Source organism: Gopherus flavomarginatus, chromosome 2 (genome assembly GCF_025201925.1).
Source record: "Gopherus flavomarginatus isolate rGopFla2 chromosome 2, rGopFla2.mat.asm, whole genome shotgun sequence".
Taxonomy (NCBI): domain Eukaryota; kingdom Metazoa; phylum Chordata; order Testudines; family Testudinidae; genus Gopherus; species Gopherus flavomarginatus.
Window position 1 is genome coordinate 105,795,751 of NC_066618.1, and position 15,927 is coordinate 105,811,677.

Below are 15,927 nucleotides of genomic sequence, written 5' to 3' on the forward strand. Positions count from 1 at the left end.
CTTGACATTTCTAATTCAGTCCCCCTTTGTAAAATGTAAATAATTGTACTCGTCTCCCTCATAGAGGTGGTGTAACTAGAGCTGGTTGAAATTTTTGTTACAATTTTTTGGCAGGTACTGAAACTATTTGTGAATTCAGGTCAAATACAACAAATAGTTTCAGCTGAAAAACCTTACATTTCTTGGGAAACATTGAAATGATTTGTTTTGACAAATCAACATTTCAAAATGATTTTTTGTTGCTTTGGGGAGAAAAACCAAAAACTTAGTTTTGGTTAGAATGATTTTTAGAATTTTTTGGTTTGTCACCAAACTAAAAAAATCAGTTACTTGCTCAGCGCTACTAGTGACCTTGCTTAATGTTTCTATAGTAAAGTACACTGAAGATGAAAATTACTATGACATATTACTAAATATTTCTAAATCTACTAGTAACAAAAAATACCCAAAGTAAACTAAGCATAGACATTTAGACCTTTTTGATCCTGCAAAAAGGAGTTCCTTGATTTCAATAGGGACCCTGTCCACATGTTGCTGATTGCAGCATCAGGACCACAGCTTGCAATGAGATTAAGGTTACATATCCTTCTTAACATGCTTGACTACCAAATTTTGCCTGGGTTAGGGGAATGGATTTTTCAGCTAAGCAGCTGAAATATAGATAGATTAAAAAATGAATTAAACATCATACAGTTAAGTTACACATTTGCATCTAGCTGCAGCTTTCTGAAATAAGCTATGCTACTTTTCTTGATGAAGAGGCCTGTAGACATTTCACAGTCACCCAAAAGTTGTCTTGTCAAATAGAAAAGGCAGTCTTCATTGAATGGCCTAAGAAAGTTCAGAAAGTAAGAAGGTGTATAGCTGCTGATTAGGACTATGCTTGCCTTCTCTTGAGTATGGAAATAATTATCAGACTATTATAAATCCCTCATTGGTCTATAATTAGTGATGCTATTCTTTTATACTTTAAAGAACTTTTGATCTGTATGAGAATTTATAGCAATGACTCTTCCCTCTGTATTTATTTTATGTGTGTTTTGCCTGTGTAATTTGATTCCAGAACTGTAACACAGCAATACAACTTTTAGGACAGGTGCAGTTTATCCAGTGTTTTCACTAAGACCTGGTCTACGCTACGCAATTAAGTTGCTGAATAAATCATCCACTTGCACCATCTTACAACAACCTGATTAAGTCAGTGTACACAATACAGCCTTCCTCCCGCCAGTGTAAGTGCTCTTCTACACTAACATAGTAACTCCACCTCCATGAGAGGTGTAGGGCTTATGTCAGTGTAGTTAGGGTGACACAATGTCTGTAGACACTGCATTATTTATATTGGCTGTTGGCTGTCTTGTCAATTTCATGGCTCCATGTGTTCCTGGTAAGAATGCACACCACCAACAGAAGGAGGGCAGTGTGTAATTACTACGGTGGCTGTAAGTTGACGTAACATAGGTTAATGTAGGGCTGTAGTGTAGACATGCCCTAAGATTCTGATCTCTTTGGGAGCTGATTGTTCTCAGCTTAAGTGGGAGTTGTGGATCCCCAGCTCCTCGCAGGTTCAAGCACTTGGTGAATGAACTACATCTCTCCAAAGAGCTGTAGTAATGATTTAGTGAGAATTGAGGATTTTCAGCCCCTTACAGAGGCCAAGCCCTAAGTTAAAGTCATAGGCATTATATTGCTGAATAAATCATTCACTTGCACCATCTCTTAAATATGGTCTCTTTCTCTTTTTTTCCACAGCTCCATTTTGCTTGCAGCTTTATCAGGAAATTTTACAATCACCTAATGGGGCTTTGGTGTGGACCTTCCTGAAGCCCTTGTTACATGGGAAGATACTGTACACCCCCAACAATGAAAAGTTTAACATGGTTATAAAAAAGGTGAGTAGGTAAGGAAATGAATAAATCAAATGTCTGTACTTATATGGATGATAGAAACAATGGGAAGTGTTTCCTTTAAGAAAACTGGCAGGGTTATTTCCCTCCAGATGTTGATCTTGCTCCCACTGCACATACAAATAACACTAGCATTTGTGTTTCAATTTACTCCATTTACTTCAGTGAGTTTGCATCAGTGTCAATGAGGAGAACTCAGGGCCGGCGCTACCATTTAGGCAGCCTAGGCAATCGCCTAGGGCGCCAGAATAATTGGTGGGCGCCGTTTTGCCGGAGGGGGCGGCAGGCAGCTCCGGTGGAGCTGCCGCAGTGGTGCCTGCGGAGGGTCCGCTGGTCTGCGGCTCTGGTGGAGCTGCCGCAGTCCTGCCTGAGGATGGTCAGCTGCTCGCGCGGCTCCGGTGGACCTCCTGCAGGCACCACTGCGGCAGCTCCACCGGAGCCGCAGGACCAGTGCGCAGGGCGGCGAAATTGCCGTCCGCCTAGGGCGCTCAAAACCCTAGCACCGGTCCTGGGAGAACTTGGCCCTAAGTTTTGCAGTCCCAGTTCAAATGAGCCAGGAAAACCATGTTAAAAGTGCTATAGTGAACCCTTCTGTGTCAGAGTGCAGGATCTCTACGTAAGTCCTCAGTGAGTAAGGGTTAACTTCTGCTCCACTTCCCCTTCCTTTTGCACAGGTGGTCACAGGAAAGGCTGCATGAAGGACCATCTGTTAGTTGTGTATTTGTACAGTGAAATGATAAATGTTAGAACTACTCGTTAACTTCACAATACCTCTTTGTGAATCAAATAAAAGACTTTGGTGGTTTCTTAGTTTACAATTAAAATGAAGAACTTAGTCTGGGTGACAGACTATATCCCTTGGTCTGCTGAGTTGAATATAATTCATTTTAAAACTTTAGGCTGATTTTAAAAAAAGATGCTCTTTTGATTTTTACAGATGTGAACTCTAAGCGGTGATAAAACTCTGTGTGCAAAATTGCATTCGGCATTACAGTGACACCAAGAATAATGCTTTGTAGAGATTTCCACGTTATTTTGCCAATTAGTATGCCACAGCCACTAACTTAATAGGATCCGTGATAAGACAGATAAATCTTTCAGCACATGTTGAATCCTAGTCTAGATCTTACTGAAATGAAGTCTACTCAGTAACAGCACTGAGATTGCCAAGTTATCTTAAATGAGACAATTTTACTTTGGTTTTTTTTCATCTTCTGAAACTACACAGATTCTATTAGATATTATAGCCCAATACATCTATTAGCATGCTTGGACCTTAGACAGTTCCATCAGCTCATTCAAGCTGTCTTATAAAAATAAATGCTAGACTCACCAAATTACCAATAATAAATTATCTGTTTATTTGTAAATATGGATCTAGCAGGTAGGTCCCTCCATCAAATCCATCTTTACTCTTTCTGTTGCACAGTCTTATTAATTATCATAACCTATGGAAATTAAGGCAAACTAAATTATTATCAACAAATATCCCGAATATTGGTATTGAGTCCAAACCTGCACCCTTTACTTAGGCAAAACTGCCATTGAAGTAGAGGTGCAAGTTTTCCCCTAACATGGACTGCAGGATCATACCCATTCAACTACTATTCCCTGGGAGTAGCGAGGTACATGCTACAAAGAAGGGTGATATTCAAATCTGTTTGCATTTCCGGATAATTTTCATGTTTTTGTTTCATAAAGTGGAATATCTCATCTCAAGAGTACTGAAAACCATTCTTACAATAAGTCATTAAATTTGCTTTCTACCTATGATAAATAAACAATCCTGAGGTCTAAATCAATATTGACCAGTCAAGTTCACATGTGCAATAAATGACTGCATGCCGATTGACATCAGCTGAGTTCAATGAAAATTTTTGTTCAATTCTGAGCCAATCAGAAAGCGTGCATCTCTGATTCTTGATTGGCTCATCAGAGGCAATGTGTTTTTCTTGCCATATTCTTGCATCTCCATTTAGGATGATAGTTTCAAGACAGAGATGCTATATTGAAGAAGTTTATAGTCATTGAATGTGTTTTTTCTGATTTTTTTCCAATTAAAACAGAATGTATGTAACAATACATCAAAACAATTCAGAAGTAAAAGTAAGAAAACAAGTCTGACAAACTCATCCTGGTTTTGGATTCCTGCTGCTTTGCTCACCAATCCTTCATATGAAAGGCAAAGCCTTTCTTTATAAATATCAAGCCTTCATAACAAGATAAAGAGGATTTATTCTACAACTTTAATTGGGTTGTCTCATGAAGTTTGGCTTTGAAAAAAAACCCATTTGTTTCAACTCCCTTCATAATGAAAAATTATATTACAATGAAATGTTTTAACAGGCTGACAAATAACCTCATAAGGAGGTTTCTAGCTTTACCTTATTCACAAATCTAGGAGGTTTATAAAAGGACGAGTCTGAAGGCAATACCAGAGAGGACTTTGGGTGGCATTCAAGTCTCCAACCTTAGCCAAAGGTGCTGTCCAGCACACGTCACATTCTCAGCCTCCTGCAGTCCTGGGATGGAGTGTGTTCAGTGTAGATAGGATTTGTCAGGGAGCTGTGAAGCTCTAGCAAGGCTTTACCGAGCTTGTGCAAATTGTTTTGTTTCAAAGGGATTTAACTTGGCAACATTTTCCAGGGACAGTAAAAGGCACAACCCAGACACAAAGTCCAGCCCCTGCCCAATTTCTTGTCCTTGCTCCAAGGCACGTGGAGGCCCTTGAGCTTTTTGAAGAAAAGGTAAACATTTTTTTTTAACACAGAGAAAATTTTGCCCAACCTCTTTCTAAGAAATAGCTGAACCATTTTGACTGACGTTTTCCAAAAAAATATCAGCCCCAGGCAGGCACTTGATATGCAAAATTTCAGCCTAAGTGATTAAAGTTCGGCAAAATTATATGGACCTTTAAACAAGGCCTTATAATGGGAATTATCAGGCAGCATTAATAATAGGTGCATTTTTTGTGGGGCTGGTAGCACTGCCTGTCTTCATTCTTCAAATACATCAGCTGACCACTGAGGAGACTCTCCACAGAACTCTTCCTTCACAATTTTCCAGGTCGTAAAGGCACAATAACCACACACCAGCCATGCAGTTCTTAACGGTATGTACACTTTCTCCGTTAGTTTTTAAGTAGAAAATGGTGAACTGGGACTTAAAAATTTAGAATATGCCCAAACTTTAACCTTCATTTTATTCTGAATTGAACCTGAACCTTCAGGGTTGATTAAGCTACCTATGTCCCAGTGATAGGCATCCCTCTCTACTCACTTTCCTACTTGTAATGAAGCCCTTGTGGTCTCTACCAGGAGATCTTATTCCCATATGGGCCACCAGCATCCCCTCTCTAAAGTCTTAACATTGCCAGAGGGAAATGTAGTTGGTTGCCAGTGGCCATCCTAGCACCTCCTGCACAGCTGGTTTGGGGAATGAGTCACTAGTGACCTTTTCCACGTTTTTTTGCTGGTTAGGCATGTATCTCCTATAGATATACTTCCAGACTTTGTCTGAATGTAACTTTGTAGAAGGCACTTAAATGCTGTGAGACTGTGCCAAAGTTCTGCACTTTTGATAGGAAGTATTAGAATAAATCTACCCACAATTCTAATTTGCAGCTCAGTGCAGAAGCCCTTTTTGCTGGGGAATGCTGTGCATGACTACCTACCACCCTCATTAGAGCATAATGAAGAGGTCTGATTCCTAAAAACAGCTATGATGGCTACAAAATTAACTTAAGCAAAATTGATATCACAGCATTCTCTAACCTTGAGTTGTAGATTTTCTAAATCTGTTATGCAAGGGAAAATAAGACAGATGTTTAAAGATAGTTGAGAGGAAACATAGTCTGGTGATTAAGCACGGCAGTGGGACACACGATTTCGCCCCACAGCAGTGATTTCAGATGGAATATGTTCTTTCAGTTGTTTTTATTTTCCAATCTGTTTGTTATATTAACCTTTATTTCCTGATTATTTAATCAGGCTTGTTAGCTTGACCAAAATACTATACTTAAGGTACTTTGAAATACTAATGATTTCCCCTAATGAGAAATTGTGCATAAACATTTGATTGATGTAGTGCACATACAGGAATATTCTGAAAGTAACATTTATTAGCGGTGTTATCCATTGCCAGTGTTTGCATGTTATATGTAAATATCTGTTGTTTTTTTTTTTAACAGAACCAATGGAAGTTTAATTGCCAAAACCAAACATGAACAAACACTTACATGTGTGTAAGGGTGTGGCAGGGAAAGGGGCATAATTTTATTGGCTTGGAATAAATCCTAATGTTCAATAGCCATCAGAGATGGTGAGGTGGTATATTTTACTAGAAAAAATGATGCTACAGACCCTGGTGTCTCACCCCTTCCCGACCACACCAAAAAAATGGCAGTGTAAATTTTAATCAGGTTTAAATTATCTTTCAGAAGTGTTATCTCTAATAATACTGATCCTTTTCATTTTGGCATTTGTTCAACAATCAGCTTGCAACTCAGAAGGTCTCTCTCCACACATGCGCATGCACACACGTAACCCTTTTCTAATAATCCCCTTGTATAATCTACCTTTATCATGATAATAATTATCCCTTACAAGCATTAAGACAGAAATGACCATGGAATGTAATACTTCAAATAATACTTATCTTTATTTCCAGAATGAGCTTAAAGCAGTAGCTTAGTGAAGAACTTATCATAGTTCAATCAAATCTGGAGAAATAATTATTTTACAGATGTATGTATTGATACAACATTAAGACTTTGATCAGTGGTGTACCCATATATTATAACTCATATCAATTTCCTGTATCTGTTTTGCTATTTGCAATCACATAATCATTAAATTCAACTTTGCTCTCTCTGTCAGTATCAGACTTTATGAATTGTTCATCTGTTATTCCCTAAAACACATTAATACCTCAGTTGTGTCACATAAAATCATTTCTTGAACCTATTATTTATATAACTTTTAGAGTTGATAAAATTTTTTTCATGAAGTAGTTTTCTGAGGGAAAGGCAATTTAGTGAAAATTAAAACATTTCGCACCAACATATACATTTAGATGACATTTTGTCAGGAAAAAGTCCAAATGAATTGTTTAACTTTCTCATTTTGTTTCAATGCTGTAATGCTTCATTTCAATAATATTAGCATGCTTCATTTTGACTTAAATATTTAATTTACATATTACATTTAATATTATACCAATTCAACATTACTGAAACAGGGTTTCTGAATAATTTTTCGGGGAATTTCAATGCTAAAATTCTTTCCTAGTTTGTGATTAATTTGCTCATCTTATCAAGTCCTTTCTGTGGTATCCCCAAGTGACATTGGTACATGAATTCAAACCCAGCTGCAGACACCTTGAGTGATAGTGGAACACATTGAACCTTTTTGTTGACTGGGTCATGTGCAAAGCTCAGTCCAGTCACTCCTAGATCTGACTAAATGGGAAAAGTTAATTGATTTGCTGATCCTTTTGTGAATAAAATCACTGAGATTGAGTCATTGTGATTGTGAAGTCATGTTATTCATGACTCATTTGTATTTGGAGAAACCATCCATGTTTGTGAAAACTGAATGTTTTTCAGTTTTTAACACCGACTTTCTAAAAATTCATGCTAGAATGTGCATTATTCACTCTTCTGTCATTCAAAGCCCATGCTTGGGTGAGGGCAGAAGGAAAAAAATTGACTGCTCCCCCTTACAGTCAAATGAGAAGTTCCCTAATTCTGCTTTCTTCCTTACTGGACCTTGCTAGATCTCCCTGACTCAATCAGCACCAAAATTGTCCTCAGGGTTGTAGGAGCTGTATGTTGCATCTGGATATACCACTTCTTCCTCCCAAATAGGTGGTGATGTGATTGAGAAAGAGGCTTTAATTTGAACTTCTTTTATTTTTTGACTGGCTCTCTCACTAAAGCATTTTGTGGTACCCTCTATCTAAGGCACTATATAAAAATAAATTGTATATTATTACTCTTCATATGGGGAACATGAACACAGCAGGAAGCCTTTTCTTTGATCTGTTAGTCTTTGAATAACAAAAAAAATCATTTTTTATTTCTTTTGAAGATAAAAGGAAACACAATGCATTTACTTCTGACAATTAAAGTTGACATTCACAGGAGTTTCAGGAGATCTGAACCATCCTAGTTGCTCCTCTTTCCACAGGAATTACTGTGTGCAGTTTTCATTTCACTTGGCTTCATTTCTCCCTTTAGGCTAATCACACATTTGGTTTTGTGGACAACCTGAAGATTTATTCTGAGGCATGGCTGAGGATGTCTGGGGTTTTTGAGAGCAGTGAAAACTTCCTCATGGTCAATCAGCTCCAGGTTGGTGAATTGTGGATGACTTCCTACTTTCCAGTACTAGCCACAGAGACCAATAATTGAAGAATTAAAGTAGCCTATAAAGAAGTGGTAATTCTAGAAATACTAGATCACTGTAGGAAATGGAGTTGTGGATCAGCCTTTACAAGGGTCCTGGCTCTGAGTTGAAGGAATTACCAGAAATTCTGCAGAATAGTGGTGATGGTACAGTCAGCACAGACATGAGTTTTTCTTATGAGTGGCACTTGAAGACAGTATGTCTGCAACAGCAGATCCTGCTGAATTTTAGATTATAGACCTACAGTGGGGTGGTCCTGAAAATCTTTTCAATTTTAAAGCAACTAAAATAAGTATTTACCTCCCTCTCTGTAGTATTACTGTGTGATATTGGAAATACAGTGAATAGTACGATGGCAAACAGTCATTTATCTAAGTGGTTCTCAAACTTTAGCAACCCAAGGACCCCTATTTTGATTTAAAATTTTTTGGTCCCCTACTCAACCCCAGGACCTGCCCCCACTCCACTTCTGCCCCTTCTCTTTCTTGCCTCTTCCCAACTCCTCCCCCGAGCACGTTCCATCCCCGCTCCTCCCTCTCTCTCCTAGTGCCTCCTGCTGGGAGGGAGGGGGAAGAGTTGATCAGCGAGGCATGATTCTGCCTCCTCTCCCAAGTGCACCCTGTCCCCGCTTCTCCCCCGCCCTCCTAGTGCCTCCTGCATACTAGGAAACAGCTGTTCTCTGGTGTGCTGGAGGTGCTGCGAGGGAGAAGTTGGGGGAGGAGTTGATCAGCAGGGCCCGGGGACCCCAGTTTGAGAAATGCTAATCTAAGACAATTGGCAAGTTTTTAAATACTCTTTACAGCTTGACCTTGCTTAATTCTCATAATTGTCTCCCCCAATGTAATCAGTTCTCACAGGGATAATGGAGGAAGTTTAAAATGCAACAATAGCAGTGACTGCATAAACGTGGCACCTGGTTAACAGTTCTTTCTGTGTGTGTACAAGTCATAGCTTCTTTCTTTAGTCACTCAAATGTAGTTTTGGCACTTTTTACTCTTCACCATCTGCAGAGCCATTAAGCTGTGGAAGAATAAACTGATGCTCATGCATCAACAATAGAATTGTTAATTAAGATTCAATTAAGGAATGTTATTTGCGATCCCTGAAAGGCCTTGTGGAGCTAATTGTTATGCCTTTTTCTTGGAAACTGAGCAAATGAGATGTAGAAATTGAGGCAATGAACATGGAAACTGAAGATGGTATTTTACAGATAATAATGTTTGTACAACTGCTAGTAATGCAATGCTCCAAAATGATGTATTTTACAGAACAAGTGAAAGGGGAGGTCTCTGTCCTAGCTAATTTACATTAAATTTATAGCTGTGACTCAGTGAGTTGAGGTAACAAGGGGTGAGGAAGGGAAAAGATATACAACAATAAGGTGATATGGGTACTTATTTTAGACATGTGCATACTTTCATGTATCTGCTATGTACAAGGGGCCAGAGACTGATGCTCTTGTTCATGCTGAATGGTACTTTATTCCACTAGTAATCCCACTGAAATCAATGGGGTTACCCATGAAATAAGTCGCTATTGTACTCAATCAAAGGGATCAGAATTGGAGAGGAAGTCTGACCCAGTGGTTCGGGCACTAGCCTACTCTCTGCCAGAGACTGTTTGTATGACCTGGGGCAACTCATTTAGCCTCTCTGTGCCTCAGGTCCCCATCTGTAAAATAAGGCAATGTTATTATCCCTATCTTACAAGAGGGTTGGGAGGACAAATACACTAAAGATTTGTGAGGTGCTTATATAAAACCATGATGGGGGCCATATGAGTACCATTAAATATCCTGTAAGTAAAAATAATATCCTTTTAAGATACCGTCTCTCATTCTTCCCACTGTATTACCTTAGTACATTAGCAAATAATATATACTACCCTGTTTGAAGATTCAGATCTCCACTGGTGTGGGTTGTCTGTTAGAAACCATTACTTTTACAAAGATATCCAAGACTAAAAGTGAGGAAAATATACTGGCAGGGTTCTGCCAGCTTGGTGACGCAATTATGGTTTATAGTGCACAATATACATTCTGTTTTGAGTGTGCAGAGTGGCTAGGTACTTTGCGATAAAGGAGAAATTATTCACTTGAGTCTTCACTAAATCATTTGAATACAAATAAGTATTCAGGAGGACATAGAAACAGGAATCCATCAAATTCTCCTGGTGTTTAGAATTCAGACTTTGATGCTGAAGTTTGGAATGCGAAATGTTTGTGCTACAGACATTCACATAAATGAAAAGCTGTACTATACCACTGGGAACTTGCCATATTTCTAAGTACAGAAAGGGAGATTGTGTTGGACCCAGGAGATAGCACTTAAAATGTCTTTCATCTAGCATTGGATGATTTTAATTAGTAAACCATTGTTTTAATGATTCTGCATTCTGTCAGTGCCAAATTCACAATATTATAAGAGCTGGTCATTGACAACCCATTAAGCGCCAGAGCCTGTAAGGCCCTCACTGTCCTGAGCTCTCATTGACCTTGGGTTTGTTTATAGGAGTGGATGTTTTAATCAGTGGTTCTTTGGTACCCAAAGCCTAATCTTTAGTTGCATCTCATTATGAATTGTATCTGCCATTTTAGAGCTACATTTACTTCCACTACATACAAACCTTGTGTTAGCTCACTAATACTGTAAATTATTCACATCTAAAATGTGGAATCTTGAAGCTGAGTTTATAGAAAGTTTTCTACAGTGGACATCAAAAAATATATTTTATCTTTTTACTCTTAGTTAAGATATGTGCAGAGGTTAGCGATATTCTCCATTTAGCAAATCTACCTAACATCAGGTTATGAGTTTTGGGTCTTTGTCATATGTTTGAAAAAGTGGTCACACCTTTGGCTTCATTGATTGAGAGCAAATACCGGTTCATTTCCCAGTAACTCTCAATTCTGATTAGGGCAACAGTTCCCCAGGGAGAGTCTGAAACAACATGAACAGATTTTTTTTTTTTTTGAAATCCCTTTGCTGATCTTAAACAGCCAATTAAGAAAAGCCTATAATCTTAGTGGTGGTTTAATAATGGAAACAAAAGAAAACAAGATGATGGACATTTATGGTATGATATATCAATCTGTCATAGGCACTTACTTAGTTCCCATCCATGTAGTATCTAATTGCCTCAGAATCTTCAGTGCATTTCTCCTCGTACTTCCAGGAGGCCTTTTACAGATGAGGAGCTCAGGCACAGATACTAAGTGACATACTCAAGGTCACAAAGAGAAAATCTATGGCTGAGCAGGGAGATCTATGACTCTGTGTGGAATATAAAAAAAATCCAGCAACTCTGAATATCACAGATGCTATCTTGTAAATCATTTCTCTTACTTTAGGAAGCTCTCCAAAACAGTTTTATAAAGAACTTCATTGAAAGTCGCTTGAATATTGATGTGGGGAATCTCATTGGAAAGCTGCAAGAGTATGGTAGGTATATCTACAGATGGACACACAAGATTTATTATCCCCACAATGTTGTGTTTGACTGAAATTTAGCAGTAATAACTCTTGGTTATGATTCACATTGGCCTTACTTAGATAAAACTAAAAGTACATTTTACAATTATCTCATTTTAGTTTCAAACATTTTTAATATTGTTTGATCATTTATCATCTTGTAAAGAAATGCAGTTCCTTTTGCTGCATCTTGCCTCATATTCATACAAGTAAAATCCATCCATTTTACTAACAGATAAAGATTAATATCTTTAAAATAGCAATTACCTTATTTTATAAATAATTTGAATCCAGTTCTTTCCCACGTTATGGGCCTGATCCTTTCAAGAACTGAACACCCACAAACTTTTATCGGTCCAAATGAGAGTGGCAAGTGGGGCTGAGTGTAGAAAAAGGATTCTGTTTCACAAAAAAATTTGAGGGTCTGACATTTGTTTCTATTTCACATTGGAATGAAAATATGATGTTTTGAAATATTTCATGTAAAAACATGAGGCCACAGAATAGTCAATAGCCTGATGGCCAGGGCACTTATCTGGGATGTAGACAACCCAGGTTCAAGGGCCTGCTCTGCCTGACTTGGAGTCATTCTTTCACTTTTGCTTGTTGGGGCTGATCCATTTTGAATAAATAGGAAAATATCCATTGTGTCAGAGAGGAGGAGACCGACTGTATAATCTGGTGGTTAGTGCACTCCCTATCATGTAGGAGACCTAGGTTCAAATCTGACTGGTATGGAACAGGGACTTGATCCAGGTGAGGGCCTTAACCAGTGGGTTATTCTGGTTAAGAACAGAAATTCCAATGTGTACCCAAGAAACTGTTTCAATGAATCAGCATTCTCTGACACCCAAAAATTTAATTGAAAATTTCTCAACCCACTCTACTTGCAAATGCTTATTACCTCTAGGGATCAGGACCATAGTGTTTCTTGGGCATTTGATTCTGTAGCAGAATGTGCAGAAAAAGTACTTGATTCTGCAAGGTTCTGTGTGCCTCCTCAAAGGTGCTAAATGCCTTCACCTTCAGTAAAGTCCAAAGAAAATTGACTCAGGACCTTGCAAGACAGGCTCTCAGGTAAGTAACTAAACATAAAGTAAGTACCAGAAATAGCTGTGCAAAGTTTTCTGTCTTAGTATCACTAAATTATTTGAAGGAAACTGCAGGCGAGGATATTTTATTTAGTAAGTTCTGAAACTTCCCAAGGATTTTACCTTTTTATATATTTAGATGTTAGTCCCATGTAAATTATGCAGCTTGTGAAATATTGCTTTTACTTACAGAAACATTTAATTATGCAATATTCCAAGCACGTAGCAAGTCAGTTGATATTTCTCATGCTCAAATATTTAAATGATTAAGTTGTAAGAGAAAATTTTTAAAAATGATGTATTTTTCAAAATAAGGTCTTCTAAAGATCACCTAGGGGAAAAATCTCTGGTGACGTACATGTGTGCTTAACCCTGTTAGTGCTAGGTTACTAGTATTAGGAATATTCTAGCCCCTAAGATGCTACAAAACCAATAATACATATTCTTCTGTGCCTTCCTGTTGGGTAAAATAGTAGATATTTGTTGTATGGTATTCCCACTCCTGTTCCATTGCTTGTGTTCCTTCTGAATCCTTTCCACTGATACTGGCTTGCCTTCTGATTCTCAGTACATCTGTTTCACTGTTTCGTCTCACAACTGCCTCTCTTCCTGATCCTTATCCTGATATATTCCTTACATCCTTATCCTGATCCATCCAGATCAGTTTAGTGCATTTCTGCTTCTCTGCCTTCCCATTGCAATACCTGCTGTACCATCACTCAGGTGTGCTGAGTCCCAATCTTATGTTAATGAGTTAATGACTCTTACCAAGTCAACTCACCACCTAAGTTTTTAAGGATTAAACACTCAAATGTTTTTTTTTAAGCATTTAAGAAGCTGAAAGCTCACATTGGACCTCCCAGTACCTATTTTTCACTCCTCAAACGTGAATAATTATTCACTGGGAGATCAGCGAGTTTTGTGGGTGTGTTAGACTTTCCTCATAAGTTTCTGTTAAATCCAATTGCAGTAAGAATTGTTTTGAGTTAAAATTGCCCCGTGCTCTAAACCCATTGTTGTGATTATTCTCTCCAATATGATTAGCACAATCTAAAAAAAATATATGCAGATCTGAACTCCTCCAAAGGTTGAGGATGTTCACACTCCTGGTTTTGATGGAAGCTCATTTTTAGAGCGAGCCAACTGTGAAGTTCCAGATCCAAACATCACTAATGCTCGGAGGGCCTCCAAACCAGGGATTTCTGCAGCCCAGCATCTCCCACAATACTATTACAACTGGGCTGATCCCATCCACTCTGCAGTTTCTGGAGGTGATTCCCAGGTGCAGCACAGTGTGTGCTGGCCACACCTCTTTCTCCTGCATGCTGCCAGATCTTCTGCTTCCATGGCAACAGTCAAGTGATAGTTCATTTGCTCTCACCTTTTCCTTTTGTCTTTATGATTTTCTAACCATTTTGGGGCAGTAACAAGCTTTTACTTTGTTCCAAGCCTCTTTCCTGGTACAGGGTTTGTTCAGTGTTGTGGTTACAGCCACCCAGCACCTCTCCTGCAGTAGCTCCCTGCTGAGCATCTCTGTCCCCTTTCAGGCCTGGCAGAGCAGCTGAGCAAGCACTGGGCAAAGTCCAATAGGTGCTCTATAGGTGAGGGAGTTTTCCCAGGCTTGACAGAGGGCAAATTATGCCCAGCTGCCCCCAGTTACCTTACCCTAGCTGGGACAAGCATGTTGGGGCCCCATGCTCCACAAATAGCCATGACTCCACCGAAGAAAACCCAACCAGGAGATCCAGAACAGAAAAGGGGCAGGCTCTGAGGAGGAGGAAGGCTTCATCCAGATGACCCAGGCAGTAAGTCCTGGAGTGACCCAGGACCACAGATTAGACCTCAGCAGGGCTGTCACACCCTCTCCCCAATCTTGAAATGGGTCTTGAGCATCTTGGGAAGAGTAGCAGCACTCATATCCAGCCCTTGTCCTTCCCAATTTGAATCAGAGAGTGCTGTTAATGAGACCCCATTTCCTGCTCTGGAGGAGAGGGACCCAGATGGGGAAGACTTAGATGGAGAAGTTTCTAGAGAGCTCTAGACTCTGCACAAGGCAAGTCACAGAAGATTACACTCTGGTCACAGCTGGGTAGTAATGCCTGCCAAGCATGCTGAAAGGTCAAAAAAGCCCCAGAAGAATTAAATGGGGAAGAAAAAGTCCACAAAGTCCAAAAGGTACTCACCTTCTGACTCAGACTCCTCTTCCTCTATGGAAGGCTCCAAATCTGAGCAGGACTTGGGATAAATGCAACAAATGTTTTTTTTCAATCCTGAGAAGTTTGAGGCAATGCAATTCTCTGCTCAGGCTTTGACTTCCAACTCAACAGCCAGGAAGCATATGTGATTTTGCCCCTGGAAGGTAGATGCTCCCTCCAAGCAAGTCCTGTGCTCCTCTTTGTTCACAGGATCTCTCCTCCTTGGAGAAAAGCTAAATAAGATAGTGGCAGAAAATGCTGCAGAATCAAAGCAGGCTGTCCTCTTTCCGCTGAGTAGTCTAAGAAGGGATTACGAGCACGCTTTCAGGCAGACACATCCCTTTCACTCGTCCTCCTCACAGAAGTACCAGATGAAGAATACGCAGTTGCACCAAGGACAGGATTTGGAATTGGGCTCAAGCAGAAACTGGAGGACAGGCCTTGTGTGGGCAGCCCGTGCCTTATGACTTTTATAAAGTCCTGTGTGGATTTCAAATCTGACCTTCTCCCCAGATGGAAACTCTTCTGGCTCTCCCATGAGTAGAGTCACTCTCCTGTATATCTGCTCTCCCAAGAGGAAGGGGATGGAATTGGTACCTGTAGGGGTGAATCTGGCCCATAAAATTCACTGTTCTTTTATTTCATAGTCAAGGAAATCTTTCCAAAATTGTGATACCCATAGCATTCTCACTGTGCTGGAATGGAATGCGAAGTTGGGGGGGACTTTATGCATCTATAGGATTTAAGAGCATAGTTCTACAACATTGTACTTGTGCTCCTCAATTTCCTAGACACTTCTGAAAATCTCTCCTTTTAAATGATATTGTACAAATAATTTTATGTTTCTACAATACATT

General features: G+C 39.3%; 1 protein-coding gene across 1 annotated transcript in view; it reads left to right on the forward strand.

The window, feature by feature from the left end:
• ABCA13 (ATP binding cassette subfamily A member 13) overlaps positions 1-15,927 on the forward strand; it is a 294,970-nt gene that overhangs the window by 96,713 nt on the left and 182,330 nt on the right. The window contains exons 27-29 of the mRNA XM_050937636.1: positions 1,753-1,892; positions 8,146-8,259; positions 11,664-11,754. Of these exons, the coding sequence (XP_050793593.1) occupies positions 1,753-1,892; positions 8,146-8,259; positions 11,664-11,754 (345 nt within the window). The remainder of the gene's footprint in view (positions 1-1,752; positions 1,893-8,145; positions 8,260-11,663; positions 11,755-15,927) is intronic.